Consider the following 21,810-nt stretch of genomic DNA (forward strand, 5'->3'; position numbering starts at 1 on the left):
AGAAGGAGCAGCTGCACCAAATTATTCCATTGTGGCAACTGAGGACAAGGAAGCCTGGAAAGTCTTGCATTAATAATTAATCAAAAAAGCTGCTGCAGAATCAGTGGGAAAACGTGAAATAATCTGAATACTCACGTAGAATATCTGAGGATGTATATCTACAGGTTAAATGTTTAAAGCAGCGCTGTTATCTTTCAACTTAATTATAGCAAAGGCATTCTGGGCTGGGCTAGGCCGGTGAATGATTGCCGCATTCACTCAATATTTGAGCATTGGGAAGAAGCAGCTGAAAGATTGACCCCGCCTTAGGATTATTCATTGATAGAAACAATTTGATGCAGTAAATGCTGAGGTATGTATATAGTTCTGTGAGAGTATCTACGTTTTCTCATCAGAGAATATATAATTTTTATCTTGATTGTAAGTAAACAAACTTTGTAGGCCGTTTCCGTTACATCAATCTTTGTACAATCCCAATTGCAGTTAATTTTAGTTTTTCAGCTTCTAGCGCGATAAAGAAATTGAAATTAAGGTTCCAAGAACGAAGTTGGATGCTTTATCTCGTACATTGTAATGTTTTTCTTTGTCGCGAATCCCACAAGCCACAAAAAATAGAATGTAAATGTACAACAACTACAAGAACAGGGCAGAAGGAAAGTTGTAGGATAGGTTTTCTTTTGTTTGTCATTTCTCAATGCTCTCAAATCTCAAGAATACTGCCGCTCGTTATATTGTCTATCTTGTTCAGAAATCTAATGATGTTGTCAAAAAACAGCAGAATATCTGATGACCGGGCACCCACTGCTCACAAAAGATCTGGGGATCGGGTAAAAGCTATCTTTATAAAAATATCACCTAGAGGATTATAGCCTTGAGTTTCTTTAGGAAGCAAGCGTGATAGAAAAATGTCTTGCCCCACCCTAATGCAAGTGATTCTTTGTTTTGCTTTCAGTAAACTGTACACTTGTCAATATTTAGTTTGAGGTGCATTTTAAACCTGAACGCTTAAAACCGTTTAAATGACATTAAAAGTTCAAAGGACGTCTAAGAAGGATATTTTACAAAAAGTTGCTTCTGATTCCCCTTAGTTACTTTTTCAATTTGTTTAACTTGAAATCCAATCAGTAGTTTCATAATTTTGCTGACGTAGCAAGTATTTTTGCAGGTAAAAAGTCTATTTCTTACAAAACTAAAATATTATTTAACAAAAAAATGGACTTTTGAAACCATCATATTAATTGTGTAGAAAATTAAGAAAGAATAATGCTAAAGGGGATTTTGTTATGCCTCCAACTTTTTCTTGTTTTTTATTGGTGGTCATGAGAAACAAGAAAAGAAAAATGATTTGAAACATGGACATGCACAATCAATAACCCCACTACAAATATTTCGAAATTTCAGTTTCAACACTGTAGTTTTTCATATTTTAAAGCAGGTGCCTAAGGGCATTGATAACAATGGTTTCCATTTAAATTTTCACTTGGCAGACATCCATTCCATAAGTCTGTTGATGTGGTTTTTTTGTTGATTTATGTTTCATGACTCATCCTCACTTTTAGAGGCAAGGCTGTGTTATTCAGATGTTGAGCATAAGAATCATCAACACTTCAGTCCATTGTAATATTAGATAAAGAAATGGCAAAGGTAAGACAACATTTTGTTGCTATAGTTTCCTACTGAACCTGTTTAGTCACAAGTAAATCAATTTGGTCTCTTCTATTTTTTTGCCACCAAACACCCTGGCTATTGAGAATTCATTCAAATATTGAATTCAAAGTCATTCTTCTTTAGACAAATATTCAAGTAGATAAGTCAAAATTTCATTTAAAGTCTTAGAAGTATAGATGGATATTCCAAGAATGATTTTTTCAATGTTTAGATTGATTATTATCTATGTGCTGTTTTTAATGACTAGTAATCATGCATTACTTATATAATACATATTATATTTATACTATATAATGAAACATTCAAAATATCCTATTTTCACCTAGGGGATCGCAGAGGTTTTGACTAATGTGCACTTTGTTCAGGGGACCTTTTCTTATACAGGCCAGGATGAGGATGAGGTGTGATCCTTGAAGATTTATGTATAAGTTATTTATTGTTGTTTAACCAGATTAATTTACCTTCAAAAAGCACAATGTAACTTTTGTATTATGTTGAATGGTGTTTGCAAATCAAATTTTTGTTCAGCCTTTATTGTATTATATTTGATAATCATATTGTATTTTCTTTTGAATATACTCAGATTTGTATGCCAGATACATATTAAATGCTGATAACTTTCCTAATTTTAGCTGTCTTTCAATAAAGGCGATATTGTGATTATATCAAAAGTGAGTACTTACATACTGTTGCACATAACCTTTAGTGGTAGAGCTGATTTTTACCTATTTTTTTCTTATTGAGTTTTTTATTATCTTCAATACTCAGTCAGTATTTTACGAATAATCATTGTTGTGTTTTTTATTAATGAGCTAAGTGTGTTGATTTTTTACTTTCTTCGGTATGCCTTGAAGACAATAGTTTTGTGCTGTATTTTTAAAAAAATTTTTTATTGATGTCAGGCTTATAGTTTGCTGCAGTTTGCAGAATGTCCAAATGCCATACCTTTGTAGTGGCAGGCCTCTCCATAAAGATTTTTGCAGGTGCCTGGCTGATCTTATGCCTTGAAGCTAAATATTTTATTGTGACGGGTGATTCATAACTTCTGGTTTTAATTGCACTGAAAAACAGTGATATAGGTACTTTTGATGTTAGCGCTTCTCTATTTGGTTTTTAAGCTTTGTGGTACCAAAATATTATATAACTATTATCTAACAAGTGTTATAGACACCCACGAAAGAAAATTCTATTATTTTGATCCCCATAAAAATTCATAACAATAATGTGTTGAAAAAGTGTAGCTAGACTTTTAACACCAATTTAGTCTGAAAATTACTTCCTTAGTTAAAATATATCTTAAAATTAATGACAACAGTGGTGATGCAGAAAAGATTGGTTTTTTCCTCGTACCAAACAGGTAGCACATCGTGTTGTGCGATTCCTTAAATGGTGAATGCAATAATTAAAAAATTATTCCCGGAGCAACAAGACAAATTTTCTGATAACAAAGTCATCTATATACAAAATGCCTATGGCTGAGGTTCCTGATATTGCTACTTAATATGAAGCAGGTTTGTGACAAAATGCGTACCTTGTCTTGCCTAGGTGCATGTTGAAAGGCAGGCCAACAAAAACATGCACCTAGAACTTAGAGGCCTGCAGTGGGTAGGATTGGAATTTGGCTTGACAGAAATGTTTTCTGCCTTTGATATGATACATAAACATATTCCTAGGTTGTAGATGGTGGCTGGTGGGAAGGAACAAGAGATGGTAAAATTGGCTGGTTCCCAAGTGCTTATGTGAAGGATGTCTCACCAGGTACAGTTTCCATTGAAATTGTTATTTTCCATATGCATTCTGTAATTGACCTGTATGCCTGTATTGTGACCATTCAGATGTGTATGTTGTCACATTAGGTTCCAGTGGTTTAGACAGCTGTATATTCTTTTGTATTGTGGCACTTGACAGCTCTTTTGAAACAACACCATTGGCCTGCAGATTATATATCTCCATTTTGGTTTTTGTTGCCATCAGTCTCAATCCTCATTAGCCAATGTCAAGCTGTGCTCTTTACTTTAAATCTTCAAGCAGATGTTCCTGTGTTTGTTTTGTCTTGAAAATGTCAATAACATTGGAACCTATAGTACCAGTAGACTCTTTTTGGGAAATTTCTTAAGGATGTCAATTTCCCATTCTATTTTGCTCAATTTTGTTGAACTATAATTTTAGATCAAAAGATGGAACCATATATTAAATGAGAGGATTTTAATCCAATTGAAAAAATATTGTTGTTTTATCCAATTGTTGTTGCGCTTTTGTCCCCTTGTCCTGTTTAGAACCCTTTTCAGAATCCAATGCAGATAGAATTTTTCAATCTAATTGTTGATGAAATTTGGAAAGCCTGAAACTAAAAATAAAATCTATTGATGCAATATTTGGTTGCAAGAAGAAAGGTTGAAAGGAAAATTGTTTAAATGATCTTTATCTTTTCACACAAATGATCAACCTGTTGCCCTCTCAACCTTCTTGCTGTCACCAACAATCTTACAAAATCATTTCTACAGAATAATGAATGCCTTTTTAAACATGTCTTTCATGGAAAACAGTAGAAATATTGAACAAAACATAATTTACCTCAACTCCTGATCAGCTCAACTGATTTGGCAAATTACTAAATGGAATCATAGTTGCATAATCTTGTAGCATTATTTCTTAGGAATTGAAATTTTATTTATATAGACAATATAAGTAAACGTAGAGGAAACTTTTGAGAAATCCAAAAATCAGACCCATCACCTATTATCTCCCTGTGTCTATCACAGACTAATCTGCTACCCATGTGGAAAAACATGAGAAAACTGGTATTTTTTAATACTTTGAAAAATAAGAAGAAGGACGTAGCAATCAAAATATATACTTAAAGTAATTGTGAAAGTGACCTGATTTAAATTAGCAATATCTTGCTTGAAATATTTGAATTGTTTTTTTCTGCGGAGGTTGCAATGAATGTAATTTTCTTCCTTTTATAGACCCAGAAGAGTTTGACAAAGAAAAGGTCACTCCACAGCCTGTTGCAGATACCCACAAAGCAAATCATACTTTGGTATGCAACTAAAGTTTGCAATTTATGACTTTTTTATTTTTCCCAAACAATCCCCCCTAAACAAGCCAGTATGTGTTTGGTTTGGCAAATTTCTTTACTTTGCTATTGATTTTCCATGACTGAACAAATTCTATTAGTCTTCTAGAGTCAGTGAATAGTTTAAGTGATTCCATATACAGCACAGAGAATCTTTAACGAGATTGCAAGTATATAGGGTGTGACCATGGGTGTTGCCTCAATGTATTCCCTTCAACACAGCCCCCTTTCCCTAACTTTTTAGGACAGCACCACTGATTGTAGCCCAAGAAATGAATTTAAGGGGAATTTTAAATTTGGTCTTTGGGCCTGAAAAGCAAATACTAGACAAACATTTGCTATAAACTGTCTACCCTGTTGATTGTTTGGGGATAGCTAAGCTCTAATGTTCTAGGGACTGGCAGGTGCTAAACTCATATGGCTCATTAAACTCGTATGGCTCTAGGGACTGGCATGTGTTAAACTCATATGGCTCAATATTTGTAGACTAACTGTAAGCTGGATCGCTACTCAGATGAAAATTGGCCTATTCCCTATTCAGCTTATCGTAGCTATGCGCTCCCTATGTTTGGAACTATTTTAATATTCCTCACTTGCTTTGAAAAAATCGATCAGTTAATTTGTCAGTCAGTTATTCGATCGGTTTTTGTGGCTTCTCTTCATAGGAATATATACAGATTTTTAGAAGTTGTTTTTCGCTCGTTATTTCCAGGTAGTAAAGAATATGGTTGATGTAGAAGAAGCACATGTAGAGGAATTAAAGGTATGGAAACATCCAATGTTTACTTTAGGCCTTACTCCCATTTGAAAGCGTTATTAATCATGAATTAAAGATTCTGTCTAATAGTAAGAAATCAAACACTGTTCAGGTGAAGATTTCCACGTATTCTTTTGCCATAATCTACCAGTTATATATACACCGTTGTGCTATTTTTATGATTCCTAAAACAATCAATTTCTTTTGAAAATACCATCTAGGGTTCGATTTAATGTATTTTGCCAAAATTCTTTAACAAGTCATCTTGTGTCGATCTTTTCTTTGTAACAATTCATAATTTCTCTTTCTAGAATTTTCACGAAAAGTATATTAGTCCACTAAAGAACTCGGACATGTGAGTTTTCATTGAAAGAATTGACTTTTCCTTCTTTTTGAAAGGAATTTAGGTTTTTTTCATATGACATGTGTTTTCTTGCAATGAAAAGTAGCGGAGAATGATGGAAGTGAATTCAAGCTTTCTTGTGGCTTCCTAATCTCCTCAAATTTCGCCTTCTTTTGTTGTGAGTCTTAAGTATTTTTATCCCTTATTCAAACTCCCATGCTCTTTTTATGTCTTTTAATAATTTCCCTCATCTATAGATTGGGACAATCTGATTTAATGACACTTTGCGGTAACTTTGAAGAAATTGTGCAGTTCCACCAGCGACTGCTAAAGGGCCTAACAGATCAATCAAAGTAAGTTGTTTTCGGTATCTTTCTTAATTCACTGAGATTAACTTCTTAACAGACGCAACATCGCATTTAAAATTGATGAGCAAAGCATGTCTTTTTGTTGCGTTTAAAAGACGTACGTTTGTGTCGGAAAGGTGGCTGAAAGAAAGATATTTAATAGACAGGAAAATGTTTCGGAGTTCATGCACGTGCATGCACTGGTCAAAAAATTTAAATAAAACGATGAAAATGTCAAAAATGAAATTCTGTTTTTTTCATGCTCGTTATTTTTATTAACAATGTAAACTTTATTTCCCGTTAGATTCTCATTCATATGTTTTCAATAGATTTAAAATGGAAAAGAAGTGTTAGAAGAACTTTAGGGATTGTAATTCTCATATCATTTTCTGAGAAAGCTTCGATACTGAGTGTTACCTGAAATATCATGTGACGACAATGCATATATTTGATCATAGGAGGGTTCTATTTGAGCCATTGTAAAACTGTTATAAGACTTTAAAGGCAATCTATTTCGTTGTGGATTGGTTAACGAGAACAATAGCTGGAACAATAGCCTAAACACCATTCCAGCGCTCCGCCATATTTTTTACAATGCGATAAATTAAAGGGGGACTGGAAAAAATACCTTTGTTCTTATAATCAATCAACGTAGTGACAGATTGCCTTTAAATTAGATTGTATATCAGATCAATAGCCTTGTATCTTTGTCATAATTCTTTTGCTGTCGAGCACTCGTCAAAAAGCTTCTTGTCTTGCCTTATATTATTTCTCATTCGCTCCCAATTGTTTGAAATGCTGTGTGGTTTTCCGGATCATTTAAAATGCGCAATTAATTTGTGATTTAAACAATGCCATAAACATTAAGAATGTAGATGCTTTAAATTCGATTATTATGCTTTCTGTTTCTAAATTTTACCAAACTTTTTTATGAAGAATTTTGGAAATTCTCCCTCCAAAATATTGCTGGGATTGATGCGTAATGTACCCGTTTTTTGTCTAAACAGAGAGGGTTTGGAACATCAAAGAATCGGTGCTGAATTCCTCACTCTTCTCCAAGAGGTGAGTTCTTGTTGACGTCTGTTTATCTGTGAAAACATACGCTTGATCAGTTCAAAAAGAGCATGTCTTCTAGCAAGCAAACTGCAGCATTTATTTCAGGGATACCTGGCACAAGAGGCGTGTGCCCCCTTAATTTTTTATCAGGCTCAAATTTCGTGTTACCTCTTCAGAACGTTGGAAAAAAGCCAGTTTTCTGAGACCTAATTCCCCATTCTAACTGTTCCGCTCAAATTGTGAAATGCTTCCTGCCTACTTGTTTCATTCCACTTTATTTTCCTTTTGGAAACCCATTTACAGTTTCTTTATAACAAGGCAACTCTTACTGTGTTATTCTATCTTTAATATAAATGAAATTTAAGCTAAGATCGCTTGTCCTGGCTTGAATTTTAGCGTCTATCTTTACACATGTCTTTGATAATTGTTTTATTTTGCCAACGTTGATTGAGGCTTGCAATAAACCGTTGATAACCCTCTGTAGAATGTCACTGCATGAAATCCGTTTACATTATTGATTACAAAATTAACCAATATTTTGTTATTACGTAACAAATCAGAAATCACCCTTATTCAAATTTTCTTTCCTTAGGTGAAGGAACTTTATATTTCCTATTGTGCAAACCATCCATGGGCGGCTGCTATTTTGTCAAGAGAAAAGTGAGTCGACAATAAAATATTTATGTTTTTTTTACCGAAAGTACAAATCTTGTCTTGAAATTATTTTCACATCTTTACAAATTTATTCTTTGAAATATTAATGACATCTACCCACCATCTTTTTATTGACCTTGAGATTGTGTGATTTGGCTGCAAAGAGATTCACTGATGTTTCAGACCATTGTCCCGGCATTCCACATTTAGCTTTTAGTGTTTAAAGTGTTCCCAATTTCTTTGTGTTTAAAGTGTCTGCTGCTTTTCAATTTTCATGTTTAGCCAACTCTGCATTTGCCCTCGAAATATTTGTCATGAGAATATAGAGCTATGCATCTAGACAAAGCGACCTGATTAATTTTTTGCTACTAAAATATGAGCGATTACGAATGAAATAATTTCGATACCAGGCTGTAAATCCAAGTTGCATATTTCAATTTCCGCAATCTCGGTGAATATGTTATGGAGTTAAGTAAACAATTTTTTGGTACAGAACTTCAAAATGGCTTTAAAAAAGCAAACATTTTTAAACATATATGAGCTTTTTCTGACACTCTTCAGATTATAAAACGTCAAAATAACGATGACAATTCTAAGCTAGGAAATATATATACCAAGTCGCGAAAGTAACTGTTTACCGGTCTGTCATGCAGTGTCCGATGCCGTATAGACAGAGCTGTACACACTATTTGGTGTATAGAACAGGACGGTTCTAACTTGCTACTCCGAGTTTCACGCTTAATGCCATCACCAGGCACCTGTTCGCAACCCAGGGGTGGATGGTAGTAGGCCAATCAGAAACGCAAGCATATGACGCTAAAGGCTAGCCAACCAATGCCGCTCGGCTATAGTCCAAAGACGAAAACGAACTTCTTCTTTCTACACAATAGTGATTTTTCATTTTCAAATACATCGACTCTAAATCAGACGAAATAACCTTTTTAAACTGTTATACTTTCGAGTTAAGTAGCTCCAGTTCTTGACCTCGTTCAGAAAATGTACCACTCTCGTACAGTTTCCTCTTTGCTTTTAATGATTATTTTGAAAAAGGTAAGTGTTTGCCTTTTGCTTATTGTCTTATTATGTTCCATTTCAAAAATGAATTTCCTTTTTATGTTTTTTTCAGTGAGAAATTGTCTGAGTTCATGGAAAGCAGGGGGGCCTCAAGCCCTGGGATCATGACATTGACTACAATGTTGTCAAAGGTGCTTGTCATGTTTTCATTTTATTTCAATTTTTTTTCATCTATTTACAACTGACGCAAACTCTTTTAACAATTTCTCGTCGATTTTTATGAAAACTTTTTTGGAAACTCTTATTTTTTTATTTCCTGTCCAAAAAGAGAGTATAATGTTTTGAATCCAACTTTGGAGATTTTTTGAAATTTTTCTCTCTGAATGTCCAGTAGCTTTGGTTCTTTTTTTATTTAAACTTTTACTTTGCGAACACTTGAGACCAAATCAGTTTAAGTAAAGATATGTTTTCGTCTTTTAAGAGCAAGGAAGACTAAATCAGTTTAAGTGAAAACATGTTTTCGTCTTTTAAGAGCAAGGAATAATTGATTTCGTCCTTGTTAAACAAGGTCGTGCCTAGAAATGGTGACTCAACCTGTCTTTGACGTATTATAAACCAATCGCAATTGAAGGTTACCGCCCTTTTAATATTTCCGAAATCGTTAGTGGTCAGCGAATTCAAACATTGCTTCGATTGACTGAAATTAAAAATTTACGAGCCTGCGGCCTATTTCTAGGTCATTTCTTTGACCTGATGCAAAGAAGGACGCTGTTCTGACACCAGCTTTGAACAAATTCAAATTCGAAAAAAACTCTATTAACACCTCTTGAAAAGGCCTTACTTTGAGATGCAACATAACTATGGGAGGATTTGATTTTTTCTTTTTTGGTATCTTTGTTAACTTTGTTTTATCTGTGCCATTTTAATTTTCAATATTTGCTCAAGAGTAGACAAGTTAAAGTTATTGAAGTCACTGCCCATATTTGAATCTTTCGGAAAGTATTGCATTTCCACCATGCTACAATCTTAAATCCTGCCAGCTCTAAGTGTGAGATACGATTACCAAAATTGTCTCCAGCACCCTTTATGGTTGCCGTATTTTGCTATGTGCCGTGAAATTTGTCATTGTTTCTTCTCATTTTTATTAGAAAGAAAAATTATCGACAGCCTTTTGATAACGATATTTTTTGTAGCCCTTCGTTCGTGTAGAGAAATACTCCAGTCAATTAAAAGAGCTAGAAAGACATATTGAGGTAATTATTTATTCAGATTTTTGTTGCATGTTATCAGAATTCTGCCGAAGTTGTCGATCAGCATTGAATTTGTCGAATTCAACTAAAGATGTCAGTGGCCATTTAAAGTCTCGTCGCCCCTTACGGAACGATTCGATTTTTTCATGAATTCTGACTGTGCAATAATAAAAATAAATATGAAGGAGGTTAGGTTTGTTTATTTTTAAAAAAGCGCGAAATAATTGTGCTGACGACATTACTTGTCCTTTTGCTAATTATCGTTGTTTCATTTTGTCCATAAAAGCTAGGAGAATATTTTAAAACTAAGCGGGATGTAGAAGAAAAATTTGTCATTAGACCTTCGACTCTTTTTTTCCTGCAACTCAACTTTCTTGGCCATATCCTCGGTTGGTTACGAATAAAATCGAATATTCGTCGAAACACAAACTTGCTTGCACGATTTCCATTAACGGGGGTTTTTATCGGAAGCACTTTCATTAGCCAAATGACTTCTTCGATGGAACGGCGGACTTCCTGTTGTGATTCGGAACAATTTATGAGTGGCTGAGCGTGTGACACGTGATAAAGTCTCATTAAGTAAGGAAACCAAAATGGGGGATAACTTTATTCTTTCTTTATTCTGAATTTGAAAACAAAAGTTTGATTTGATATTGACGAACGATAAAGGTAGAAGGAAAGAAGCATATGATGATTCCCGGTTTTTCTCCGTTGTGCGCTTTTCTGGATGCCTAATTTTGAGTCGTTCCGTAAGGGGCGATGGCCTAAGTTTTTTCACCAAGAAAAGTGGCCTGTAGTTATGTTGCTCGTGTAGAAAGAGAGAAAAACCGATAAAACTGTCTTTACACATGCATGTAGATTATACAACAAATAATGTTTGTAGTACGTTGATTTTATTTGGAAGTACTAAAAGCTGAGGAAAACAATTTTTACTGAAATCGTTCCGTAAGGAGCGACGTGACTCTAGATTGTCCTATTCAGTCTGTCTAGATCGAACGTTTTGTTTCAACTCAATTTTATCGAGTAAAAATGCATTTATTTCTCTTTCCCATATGCCCCGTGGGGCATTCTACAAAATTCCCAGAAGACATCCCGATTAAGTTGTTGTTGAGTTTTTTCTAAATTCTTTAGGTGATAAGTCCCCAGAGCCCTAAACTGAAGATAAGGTTGGAATGGATGTTTTCATATGGGAATTCTGGTTGAATTAACTTGAAAACAGAATTTAAGCGCTTTGTTGTTAATTCACCAATAACGAATCTTTGTTACTAATATGAAACAAAAGTTTACTGCTTTTACCTTTTCTTTAAATATTTTAATAGTTTACTGAATATTTTCTTTAAATGTTTCAACCCTACCGAACTTCTTTATTCTTAAGAGTTTTTCATTATTTTCAGGATGATCATTGTGACTTTTTGGACATTAAGAAGTCAGCACAAGCTTACCAATTAATCGCAGTGGGTATTTTGTTCAATTGGCTCAACAAAAAACATTTTAATTTTCGTATAATTTTATATCTATTTAATATAGCTTAATATATTTATTAATATGTTAATGACTATCAGCTTAATATATTACTGGGTATATATTTTCCATCGTGCTCTTTCGAACCCTTATTCTGACGTTTTATAATCTGAGGAGTGTCAAACAAATAAACGTTTAGTAGTTTGTTGTGAAATGTTTGCTTTTTTCAAACCATTTTGAAGTTCTGTGCGTCATAAAAATATGTTTTTTAAACTTCAAAATTGAATCGCCGAATCAGTGAAATGCCTCTCTAAATATGCAAAATCAGTTAAATATGTTACAAATTTCTTGAGGTAGAGCCATTGGAAGAATTGAAGTTTGCAAGCGGATTACTGTTGTTTTTTGCTTGGCTCATAAATTTCTGAACCATGACCGAATTACAGTGATGCGATAGGGAAAGTTCTCATTTGGCTTTATCTCGATCAATTTATGCTAGATTCGAGTTTCCTAGTAACATGTATGGAAATTTCACAATAGTATTTCAAATGAGATTGTCAAAACTTACAGAGTCATCACCAAGTAACAATCGCTTTTCAGCTTTTTTGAATGCTACGTAGTTTCTGGAATGAAAGCTGAACAAAGTTTCTTATGACATCATGTAGATGAACTTTAGTCATTTATGCGGAATTTATTTCCAGCTTGGCTGTAATGAAACACGTAAACGCAAGGAGATGGAGTTGGAGATGTTGACAGGCACAATCGAAGGATGGGAGGGAGAGGTATAGTTTATGATATTTAAATATGTAAATATTTACATGATATATAATTACAGGATATATAAATTAATGGTTTAGTAGAAGATAGGCTAGAAATGAGACATGTTCAATGTTACTCCGAGTTTTGTGTTTGCTCACTCATCAGGTAGTCTGTCTGATGAGTGCACAAACACGAAACTCGGAGTAACAGGAAACATGTCTCATTTTTAGCCATCTTCTACAATATCTATTGCTCTGTGCTCTCTGAGCTCTGTTAACTCAGAATAGACATCGCAATCTTGAATAAATTAATGGTTTTTAAATATATGAAAATATGGTGAATATAATGACAAATTATATGGTTTATAATAAATATAAGAAAGTGAATAAATTTAGTTATAAATACGGTCTACTTTATACATACACTTGGTGGGCAAAAGTGTTGTAAAATCTGAAGCAGAATTGGCGGCACTGTTGCAAAATTTTAACTATAGACTGTCACCTTAATGGCTTCACACATGTGTTTTTTATGATCAATCTGTTGGCAACCTTGTTCCTATTACTAATTCGTCGAACCATTGAAATACTTTAGCAATTTTGCTCACAAAATGTACATGCCTATTGATTTTGAGGAATTTAGAACTTTAAGTACATGGAAATAGATTTATTTATCTATCTGGGATGGCTAGTAGAGATTTAATGATTTTAGATCCTAACAAACGGACCGTTAAAGGTAACTCGGCTGGTATGCTTAATAGGTACTATTTCTGAAAAACTGCTCTTGGTTTAATATTTTCAAATAGCATTCTACTCTTGATATTTCAAATGCCATCCTTTTTCCGTTCGACCAGTCACAAAGCATTTTATTCATCCTTTTTAATTAAGTTTTCGTAATTTTGTGGTTTTCAGCCCATCACATCGTTGGGAAACATCATTCTAATGACCCAAGTGTTTGTGGAGAAAGAAGATGTGGTGGGTGCCATTATTTTGCATTTTATTTGAAAAAAAATACTTTGCTTGAAGTTTTCCATAGAATTGCCTTTTCATATTTTCATATATAAGCCTTGCCGTAGTGGGAATGGAAGTTTTAACTTCTTATTCATTTTGATCATAAAAAGTTTGGAAGTTTTTCTTTTCTCGAGAAGGAGAGGATCTTAGTTTGTAGTAGACACAATTCTTGACAGTTTTATATAAATGTATCGAAATAATTTATTTTTTGGGTATAGATTAACCCCCTTTTGAGTTTTGTTGTTGAAAGTTTGAGAGCGAAGCCGCTAGGTTTTCAAGCGACCAAGCACAAATTACGTTCCACGGTTTTTTGCTGTATATTGTTGTCATTGCGATGCCATCACTATGTCCCGGTTATCTAAAATTGTAGGTATGCTCCATTCTTCCAGTATCTGCAATCTTCACTAAAATAGGTTTTTGGGATTAGCATTATACACTTGTTGCCCTTACTAGCCCTCCTTTCTTGATAACAGTAGTTTCATGGGAGACCCCCCCCCCCCTTTTTACTATTATTGTCATAATTTTGTCAATTCTAGGCCTCCTTATTCATATTGATCATGTCCCAAAGATCTTTAGAGATTATTTTTTACTAAGAATTTTACGGCAGAATTTTCACCAAAGTGTTTCATAACTTTATGGTAATATTTTTTTTTCTACAGGAGCGAAAAGAAAGATATTTTTGTCTGTTTCCCGAAGAGCTTGTTGTCCTGTTTGTGAGTGTCGAGCTGGTTGGCTATTGTTTTGAGGTGGGTATTTGTAAATCATTCCTTTTTAATATAAGTAATTCCTGTGCTCGCTAGTTAATCGAACATATCTTTCAAACCTAAAGATGTCTGCTGTGTGAAATGTTTTTAAGAATTCTTTATTCTTCACAGTAAACCTAATGTAAACTTGTCTTGATCAAATGAACCCATTACCAGGTTTTCCCATGGTTGCTAGAACAATAATTTGGCCAGAGCCTATTCGAGAGTCGTTTCTGTGCCGACTCTGACTCTGTGATAGTAAAAGTGCTCCTTCAATAAAAAATTTGTTTTTGCACTCAATGGATCAAATTTGCAATTTGTTGTTATTTTGCTCCAGGAACGACACAAGCTGGCTGATATCACCGCAAAAAACATTGACGATACAGAGGAATTCTTCAATGCTATCGAACTTAAAGGTATTTTAGTTTCGCTAATTGGCTCAAAGTCTAGTTGATATTATCTGTTTGTGTAACTGGTTGGGAAGGAAATTTAATGCCATTTCATAAATCAAATCTTCTCTTGATTTACTCCATTACCTAGAGTATTTTGTAAAGTTGTGTTGGCCCTTAGACATAGGTCCGTAATGGATGCCATCGATTATAACAAACAAGATGAGGACAGTGTATCACCTTTGAATTGCTGAAAGTGATTGTGGTTGGACAATTTTCGAAGTTATCACGTGTAACGCCATTCTTTATATCTGTATGATATCCTGTGATTTGGTTTTGTTCTAAGAAGACGTTGAGCGTTATCAACCCTTATTTGCGTTATTGTGCAGCATTGGTTGAAGTAATAATTTGTCTTCTGTTTGCCCAAAGTCGAAGGCAAAAAATGGAAGATCATGATGGGGACACCACGTGAAAAGGACGCGTGGATAACGTCACTGAAAGAGAAGCTAGGTGATCGGTATAGTTACGATGTGCCGCGCGAAGGAAAAACTGTGACGCTAGAGAGAACGGAAAGTGCGAAGCGGCGAGAGATCCAGTCAATGCCACGATGGGGTAATGAGCCGACCGAACAAATTATTAGGAGTTACAGCACAGGATCGACAGGACCCGTCCATCGACCATCGTTCCGGAAACCAATCACTGAATTCGCACCGCTGCATGATGAAGATACGGTAAGTTTTTTCACCCCTATTTTTGATTGCGTTTGTTTGTTTGTGTGTATGGTTGTTAAGCTTGATTTACACGAGACGAATTTTTTCGTGTGAAGCGAATCTTTCACTGCGAATGTGCGAGAAATATGCGCAGAATCAGAGATTAGAAAATTCCCTGTGAATTCGCGGCGAATAATTCGCTTCGAAAAAAGTAGAAACAATCCTACCTTTATTGGCTGCAAAATTTTTCGAGTTGTGAAATAAATCAATTAAAACATCCTTTTAAGACAGCTGACTTCTGTTTTGGTTCCTGATGGCCTACGTCTTCGCCGTTCCGCATTTTTTTCTCATACACTCACTTACACAACGTCGGCAAATCGATTGATAATTATTCATTTCCTGTTCCTCGTAACACAATCCATGTAAGTGGATTCATACCAGATTATTATTCAAACATTTGTTTTTCACATTGACGAAAACTGGCTTGAAAGTTTCATTGTTCTACCAATTTGTCAGAAATAAACGATCGGCAAGAATTTCTTCAAAAGGCTTCATTGTTGGCTGCTTATTTTCCTGCTCAACGAAAACATTTTCATTCTTAAAAAACTCAAGATCTTTTCGATGCAGATGCACTAACAAGATCTCACATGTTTGTGCAAGTTTTGCTGGTCATGAAAATGCAAATTTTTTTCTGTTTTGCTCCCTTTTTCAATATAATTATTTATAAATTTTAAGCTTTCTGATAACAGAATTCTTCGGACAGTCGCTATATTCTTTTGCAGTGTTTCCAGCGAATTCGCATGAAAATTTCTGCCAGTGTAAATTGAACTTTGACATCGAGAGAAAAGTTCGCAGCTAAAAATATCGTGGCGAAATATTCGCTTCCCGCGAAAAATTCGCCTCGTGTAAATCAGGCTTTATAGAGGAATGTTTATGGAATATACGAGGAAGGTGTAAAATTACTATTTGAAAACGTCAAGTTACTGTTTCAATCTTCATATATGGTAGAAAGACACATCATATTTAAATGTTTATGCTTAGAGAAAATAACAAAGGTGAAAATGAATGCTACAGAAATCCGTCCTATTTTTAAAGGAGTTATGTGTTATGTTGGGGGCGTAAAATACAGTTTTCTGGGAAATCCTTTACCAGCTCGTGATGACGAGCATAAAAAATCTGTCCATGATGTATTTACTTTCCATCATGGAGGGTTTGGTATTGATATGATCCGTATAGCAGCTAGTTTTTGATTATAAAGAAAGCGGGAAATTGGTTTGTCAAACTGAAAGGATTGCCAGGACATTCAATAGTTTTTTAGAAATTTTGCAAGGACTTGAATAGCAGAGGATTTTCAGCATCTAGCACTGAAGGTTGCTTTTTGTTAAATCAATGCTTCCTTTAAACAGGGCTTTTTTGGTATCAGTCACGCAGGGCTTACACTCATACGAATTGTTGGTTTTGTATTTAAAAACCTCTCGAGAAGTTTTATATCAGTTTACAGGTTGTAGTCTGTACACCTGAATTCCTTCGTCCAATAAGCAATAATCAAGCAATGTTCACCCAAAGCACTCACTGATAAATACAACAAAACACATCAATATAATAAACGTTCAGTAGGTTTTTTGCTCAGTGTTTATTTTTCTCATTTCAATTTGTCGCTATATATAAGCAGTTTTTATGTATACAAGTTTTGTGAACGTTTTCATTGTAATTACGAGCTCAGTTGAACTCATGCTAAATATATTCAGCCAGTGGTGGCTTTTTCTTTAAATTAGGATGACGGGCTTCTTCATATTCTTTTTTGCTGATTTATGTCAATTCATTAAGCGATTCATTAGTTGTTTGCAAGCAGTACATTAAACAGTGGTATTAATCAGGTTCATATTGTAAACTCACCTTCCAAGACAAGGGGGCGGGCAAGAGAGGCTATAGCCTCCTCTCCACTTTTTTGCTAAACAAAAGCGCGTTTTTGCAAAATATTTTGTTATGAGTCATTAATTTTTTTTGCCCTCCACCAATTTCCAGCTGCTGTCGGAGCTTTTGTTGGAGGGAAATTCCCTACGGGTTCAGCTCTTAGGGTATGTGCTCCCCTGCCCTTCAGCTACTGTGTTCAGTCGGCCATTGAATGTCTTTGTATGAAGTAAGAATATGATCCATCAAGGCTGAAGTGAAATCTTAGAAATTTAGCCTACTTTGGAAATATGTGGCCTTAGAGTGTAATTATTTGTGAAAGGAGAGTAAGGTCATAGAATTGATCTTTCTTTTATTGGAAGGAATTGAGATTAAAGAAATTACTATCAGTCTCAGTTACAAAACTTGCTTTGATGTTTGGGAGAAAGCTGAAAGCATACGTTTGTCACTTCCATTACGGTTCTCGCCACAACGACTATGGCCAAGGCCTTTAGGTCATACTTCAGAAAACCCACACAGCGCTTTACTCTGAAGATCATATAGCTCAGGATAGCTCAAGCAAGCGGCCTGTTAATGCGAATCAATATCAATAGATGCTTTGTTTGTAGTAAAAATATACTGATATATAAAGATCCTTGCTCGTTATTTGAAAAAACGGAAACAAAATTGTGAACAAGATTTCCTTTCCGGTCTGAAACATTAAATCTGTAGGTGTTTGATTCCTGAGGAATTTCCCTGTTTGTAGCAAGATGAAAAATGTCTTGAGGTCAGAGATCTGTCTGAAGACAAAAGCTGCTGTTGATGTTGGCCAGTAGAAATTGTAGAATCGCAATTCGTGTTAAAAAAATTCAATTAAGTTTATTTTTTCATATCGTCACTTGTGGGGTCTAAAAGCCTGTAAATTTTTAGCAAGCTGCAGTTGGATGAACCAGATAATAGTACCGAGCTGGATGATACTTGCTTCTTGCCAAACCATCTGTATCATATGATAAGAGAGAGTGTACCTAAAATCACAGATTCATTAATTTCTCTTCTTATCTCTTCACTTCTCTTTTGACAAAAAGAATTTGTGCCCCCGTGTCTCGTAGTGCTATATTCCAAATTTAAGGCCAGGGTTTGTTAGGCACATAGCTTATTTTAGCTCACTTCCTGGGCTAGTAAAAAAACAACATTTAAAGTTTGGGCCCACCAGTTTGGGCTCCTTTCTGAGAAATTTTTTTTATCAAAATGTAAATGGTCACAAGTCAGTCTGTCTGTTTTCAAATTACTCTAGTTGCCTTTGACAGGATATTCCAGGCATCTTTTTTAACAAACCAAAGCTGATTGCGAAGGGAATGGGGCCCTCGTATGTTTTTAGCCCACTAGTCAAATTTCCTTCAAAAAGACCCTGGTTAGGCATCTCATTGCCCAACATCTCTTTTCTAATGTATGCTTTTTTCTTAAAAAGCTGCTCTCCTTTCTTTGAATCTTTGAATCCCATTTCTAACCTTATTTACTTACTGATTTCACTCGTTGTTATTTTAATCTTCAAAATAAACATGGGCATTGCATCCTTGCTTCTAAAATAACACACTTAAGTGAGTTAGTAAGAATTGTGATCAGGGCCGTCTAACCCGGGGGGGGGTGGCTGGAGGGGCAACAGCCCTGAAATATAAGAAAATTTTATAGAATCTTATCAATAATTGATGACCACTTTGACCACTCTCGTTATGTTAGTTTCTGTCAGAAAATATTAGAAAAATTAAAACACCAGCACAAAACGCAAAGATTGAAAAGTTTGTCTGTGGCAAGGTGGGCCATAAGAGAGAGAGCGGCAAAGATAATAGTAGATCAACAAAAGTCTTGTTCCCTCGAAAGTACTCCAGATACCAAAGAAGAATAGATCGGTATTAAAACTTTGAAAAATTCTTCGATTTGCCCTCAGCACCAACACTGCCCCTCCTGACCTAATCTTTTGTAGGCGTCCCTGATTGTGGTCGTGCTTGCTCGTGCACTCATTTTATTAAAGAATTGTTATCTGTGACTCTTTTTTGGAGAAAAACAGGATTAAGTTTTCCGTTATATTTATCGCAGGGATTGTATGAGTCATCAGTGTACGATTAATTTCCTATAGGAACCTGGACTCCCCCGCTTATTATCATCGTCGTGAGTCAGTGTATTGGGATTAAAGAGTTACAGGTCTATATAGAAACTTCTGGTCTGATTCTTTGTTGGATTTGATATCTTGGTAAGCTACGCCAATTTTGTAGTTTACGTTAGGACAAGCCTCTTTGCTCTGCGTCACCGGTGATTGGCAGTTTAATCCTGGATACCGTCACTCCGTCTGGCAAAAATAAACTCCAGTCTTTCGGTTAGATGGCGTTGGTTTCTCACCTCCTTGTTAAGTTGAAAACAAAGGCTGTTTCAGGTTTTACTTGACTTTCACATCACGGAAGTGTATGTTGTTTCGGTGTGGCTTGGTTCAGGAAATCAAGAAAATCGTCAAGGAAATAGCGAACTTTATCACGTTGAATCAGAAGTATTTTGTACAATTTGAACTGCAGTGTTGTTGTGTTCAATAATTTCTCCAGAGAGGACGGCAGTTTTATCAGCTTAAGTCTTGCGAATTTCCACGTAGTCGGAATGTTTCCACGTAGTCGGAAGAGTCAAGTTTACTGAAGGACATCGTCTTGTTTCAATTAACGTTAGTTGAGTTCTCACTCCAATGACTTGTGGTATTTTTATCAAGCAGTAAGAGGTTTTCTAATTAAAGTTATCGATCAAAGATTTTTGTAAGCAATAGATCTTTATCACTGACACTGTACGAGCGAGGAACGCCGATGAAACCAGTTGGTATAGACGATTTTGCGGAGGATTATGCCTCACTGTCAAACGCTGTAGGCATTTTTGGCTGCCTCGGATGCCTGGTTTGTTCTGCCTTCATTTTTCGATAATTTTGTTGTGATCTTATGAAATTTTCATATTTAGATATTTTACACATAGAGGCTAGCCTATCTATCTATTATTCTTAATTCTCCCACACAAGGTAATTCTCTCATTGACAGTATCTAACAGAAACTAATTTTTTTCAAAAGAAATAAGAGGCACGTTCTTAGTATAAGACTCCTAATTATTATATGATAAGCTAGGAAAATGATTATTATATTCAAGAAAGGTTAACTACCCTGAAAATTTTACCTACTAAATTTTACATCGAAGATGCTAGTATATAGGTGTTTCATTTCTTTTAAAATATGATGTGCTCAAACTCTTCTCATCTAAAACTTGGGAAACTAAAATTGTATGACATTAGCAGTTTATACATACGACACAATTTTAATCCCGTATATGTACAATATATTAAGATATGTATTTCCACCGACAAAGTACTTTGTACCTGCACCAGTCTTTCTATGGAAGGGTGAATCCCTTCCCAAGGACTTATCATTAAAATTTTCTTATTTTGTTCGCTCCACACTTACAGATTTTTATTTATTTTTTAAATTGAAAATGATTAATATAGATAGCTTTCGTTACAAAATATACCGCTCCTATATAATATTTAGTGTCCCGCCAACTTTTGCCTCTAAGCATTTTAACAATTAAACCCACTTTGTGAAACTATAGAAGCCATTTCAGCCACTTACATTAATTTGTTATGGATTGTTTCAATTTCAAGAGTATTCAAATTTTCTTTGATGCAAGTATTTTGACGTCTTTCAACAAGTAACTTTGTGACATCCTAGCACTAAATATATAATCTTATAAAGCTAGTCCTTAATTATCTCATAAACTCTTATAGATTTATTTCTCTTTATCATATTCATTTGTTTTTGTCAAGTGCGTAGGTCCTTAGGATTAATATATCTTTGTTTTTCAACTTAAAAATTTTGCCTGCTGTAGAGATACATAAAGTATTTACTTAGGTTTTTCAAGTGCGAGTGGATTTTGCTAAGGTAGCATTCCTAAATGATTTCGTGTGCCTGCTAGCTACTAGAGACTTCCTTCAATACAAAGGGGAAACTTCGTCAGGGATGATGTTTGTTAAACAGGAACGGGCTCGGTTTGCGTGTGTATGATTCCCTGTATCATATGTTGGGATGCACAATTCTATTTGGATACCAGCAACCTGCAACGGTGGTGATCTGTGCGCGCTAAACTGATATTTTACTATACACGTCCTGCCAAGGCATTCGAATTTGCATTCATCAGCGATTCACGAAACCTGGCACGCGAAATAGCCTATTCGATTCTTGATAAAAACCAGAATAGGAATTGGGCCATGGAATATGCAAGGAGAAAGGCATGTTTGCTCTGCTCAGTGCTCATAAGAAATGGTTTACGGATTCTTCTCCCATAAATGTATATCATGGAAGGATCCATGCTGTACGGTTGCGTTTATTTTTCCCCTCTCTGGTTAGAAATTATTAACTTTTCTATAATTCGAAAATCCATGGACCGTTTACGTGTAGAATCGAAAAGATTCCCACTTGCTGATCCGTTCCATGATTTAGCCATGGGACAGTCCGTTAAATATTTAAATACATTGGCCATTTCCCTTACCAGTTAGGAATAATTTTGTGGCAAAATTGCATTTGTTTTGCACGCTAATCGCTATTAATTTCAGGCAATTATTCCTAACACTTGAATTTGTATTCCAATCTTCAAATTAATCATTTGTAACCT

General features: G+C 35.0%; 1 protein-coding gene across 3 annotated transcripts in view; it reads left to right on the forward strand.

Annotated features, from left to right (window-relative positions):
* The window catches only part of LOC135684738 (rho guanine nucleotide exchange factor 7), a 37,334-nt gene continuing 15,524 nt past the window's right edge, over window positions 1-21,810 (forward strand). Inside the window, exons 1-19 of one of the 3 annotated variants that reach the window (XM_065200380.2) lie at window positions 1-352; window positions 1,560-1,644; window positions 1,995-2,069; window positions 2,301-2,339; window positions 3,342-3,426; window positions 4,638-4,711; window positions 5,460-5,510; window positions 5,816-5,859; window positions 6,105-6,200; window positions 7,202-7,256; window positions 7,843-7,910; window positions 9,031-9,109; window positions 10,112-10,171; window positions 11,563-11,622; window positions 12,328-12,408; window positions 13,294-13,356; window positions 14,052-14,138; window positions 14,473-14,551; window positions 14,954-15,255. In XM_065200380.2, coding sequence (XP_065056452.1) covers window positions 1,636-1,644; window positions 1,995-2,069; window positions 2,301-2,339; window positions 3,342-3,426; window positions 4,638-4,711; window positions 5,460-5,510; window positions 5,816-5,859; window positions 6,105-6,200; window positions 7,202-7,256; window positions 7,843-7,910; window positions 9,031-9,109; window positions 10,112-10,171; window positions 11,563-11,622; window positions 12,328-12,408; window positions 13,294-13,356; window positions 14,052-14,138; window positions 14,473-14,551; window positions 14,954-15,255 — 1,407 coding nt within the window. In that variant the 5' untranslated portion in view covers window positions 1-352; window positions 1,560-1,635. The remainder of the gene's footprint in view (window positions 353-1,559; window positions 1,645-1,994; window positions 2,070-2,300; window positions 2,340-3,341; window positions 3,427-4,637; window positions 4,712-5,459; window positions 5,511-5,815; window positions 5,860-6,104; window positions 6,201-7,201; window positions 7,257-7,842; window positions 7,911-9,030; window positions 9,110-10,111; window positions 10,172-11,562; window positions 11,623-12,327; window positions 12,409-13,293; window positions 13,357-14,051; window positions 14,139-14,472; window positions 14,552-14,953; window positions 15,256-21,810) is intronic. The other 2 variants (XM_065200381.2, XM_065200382.2) reach the window with 2 other exon arrangements.

This window comes from Rhopilema esculentum, chromosome 21, assembly GCF_057945365.1.
Source record: "Rhopilema esculentum isolate cy_ngs chromosome 21, ASM5794536v1, whole genome shotgun sequence".
In the NCBI taxonomy this organism is placed as follows: Eukaryota; Metazoa; Cnidaria; class Scyphozoa; order Rhizostomeae; family Rhizostomatidae; genus Rhopilema; species Rhopilema esculentum.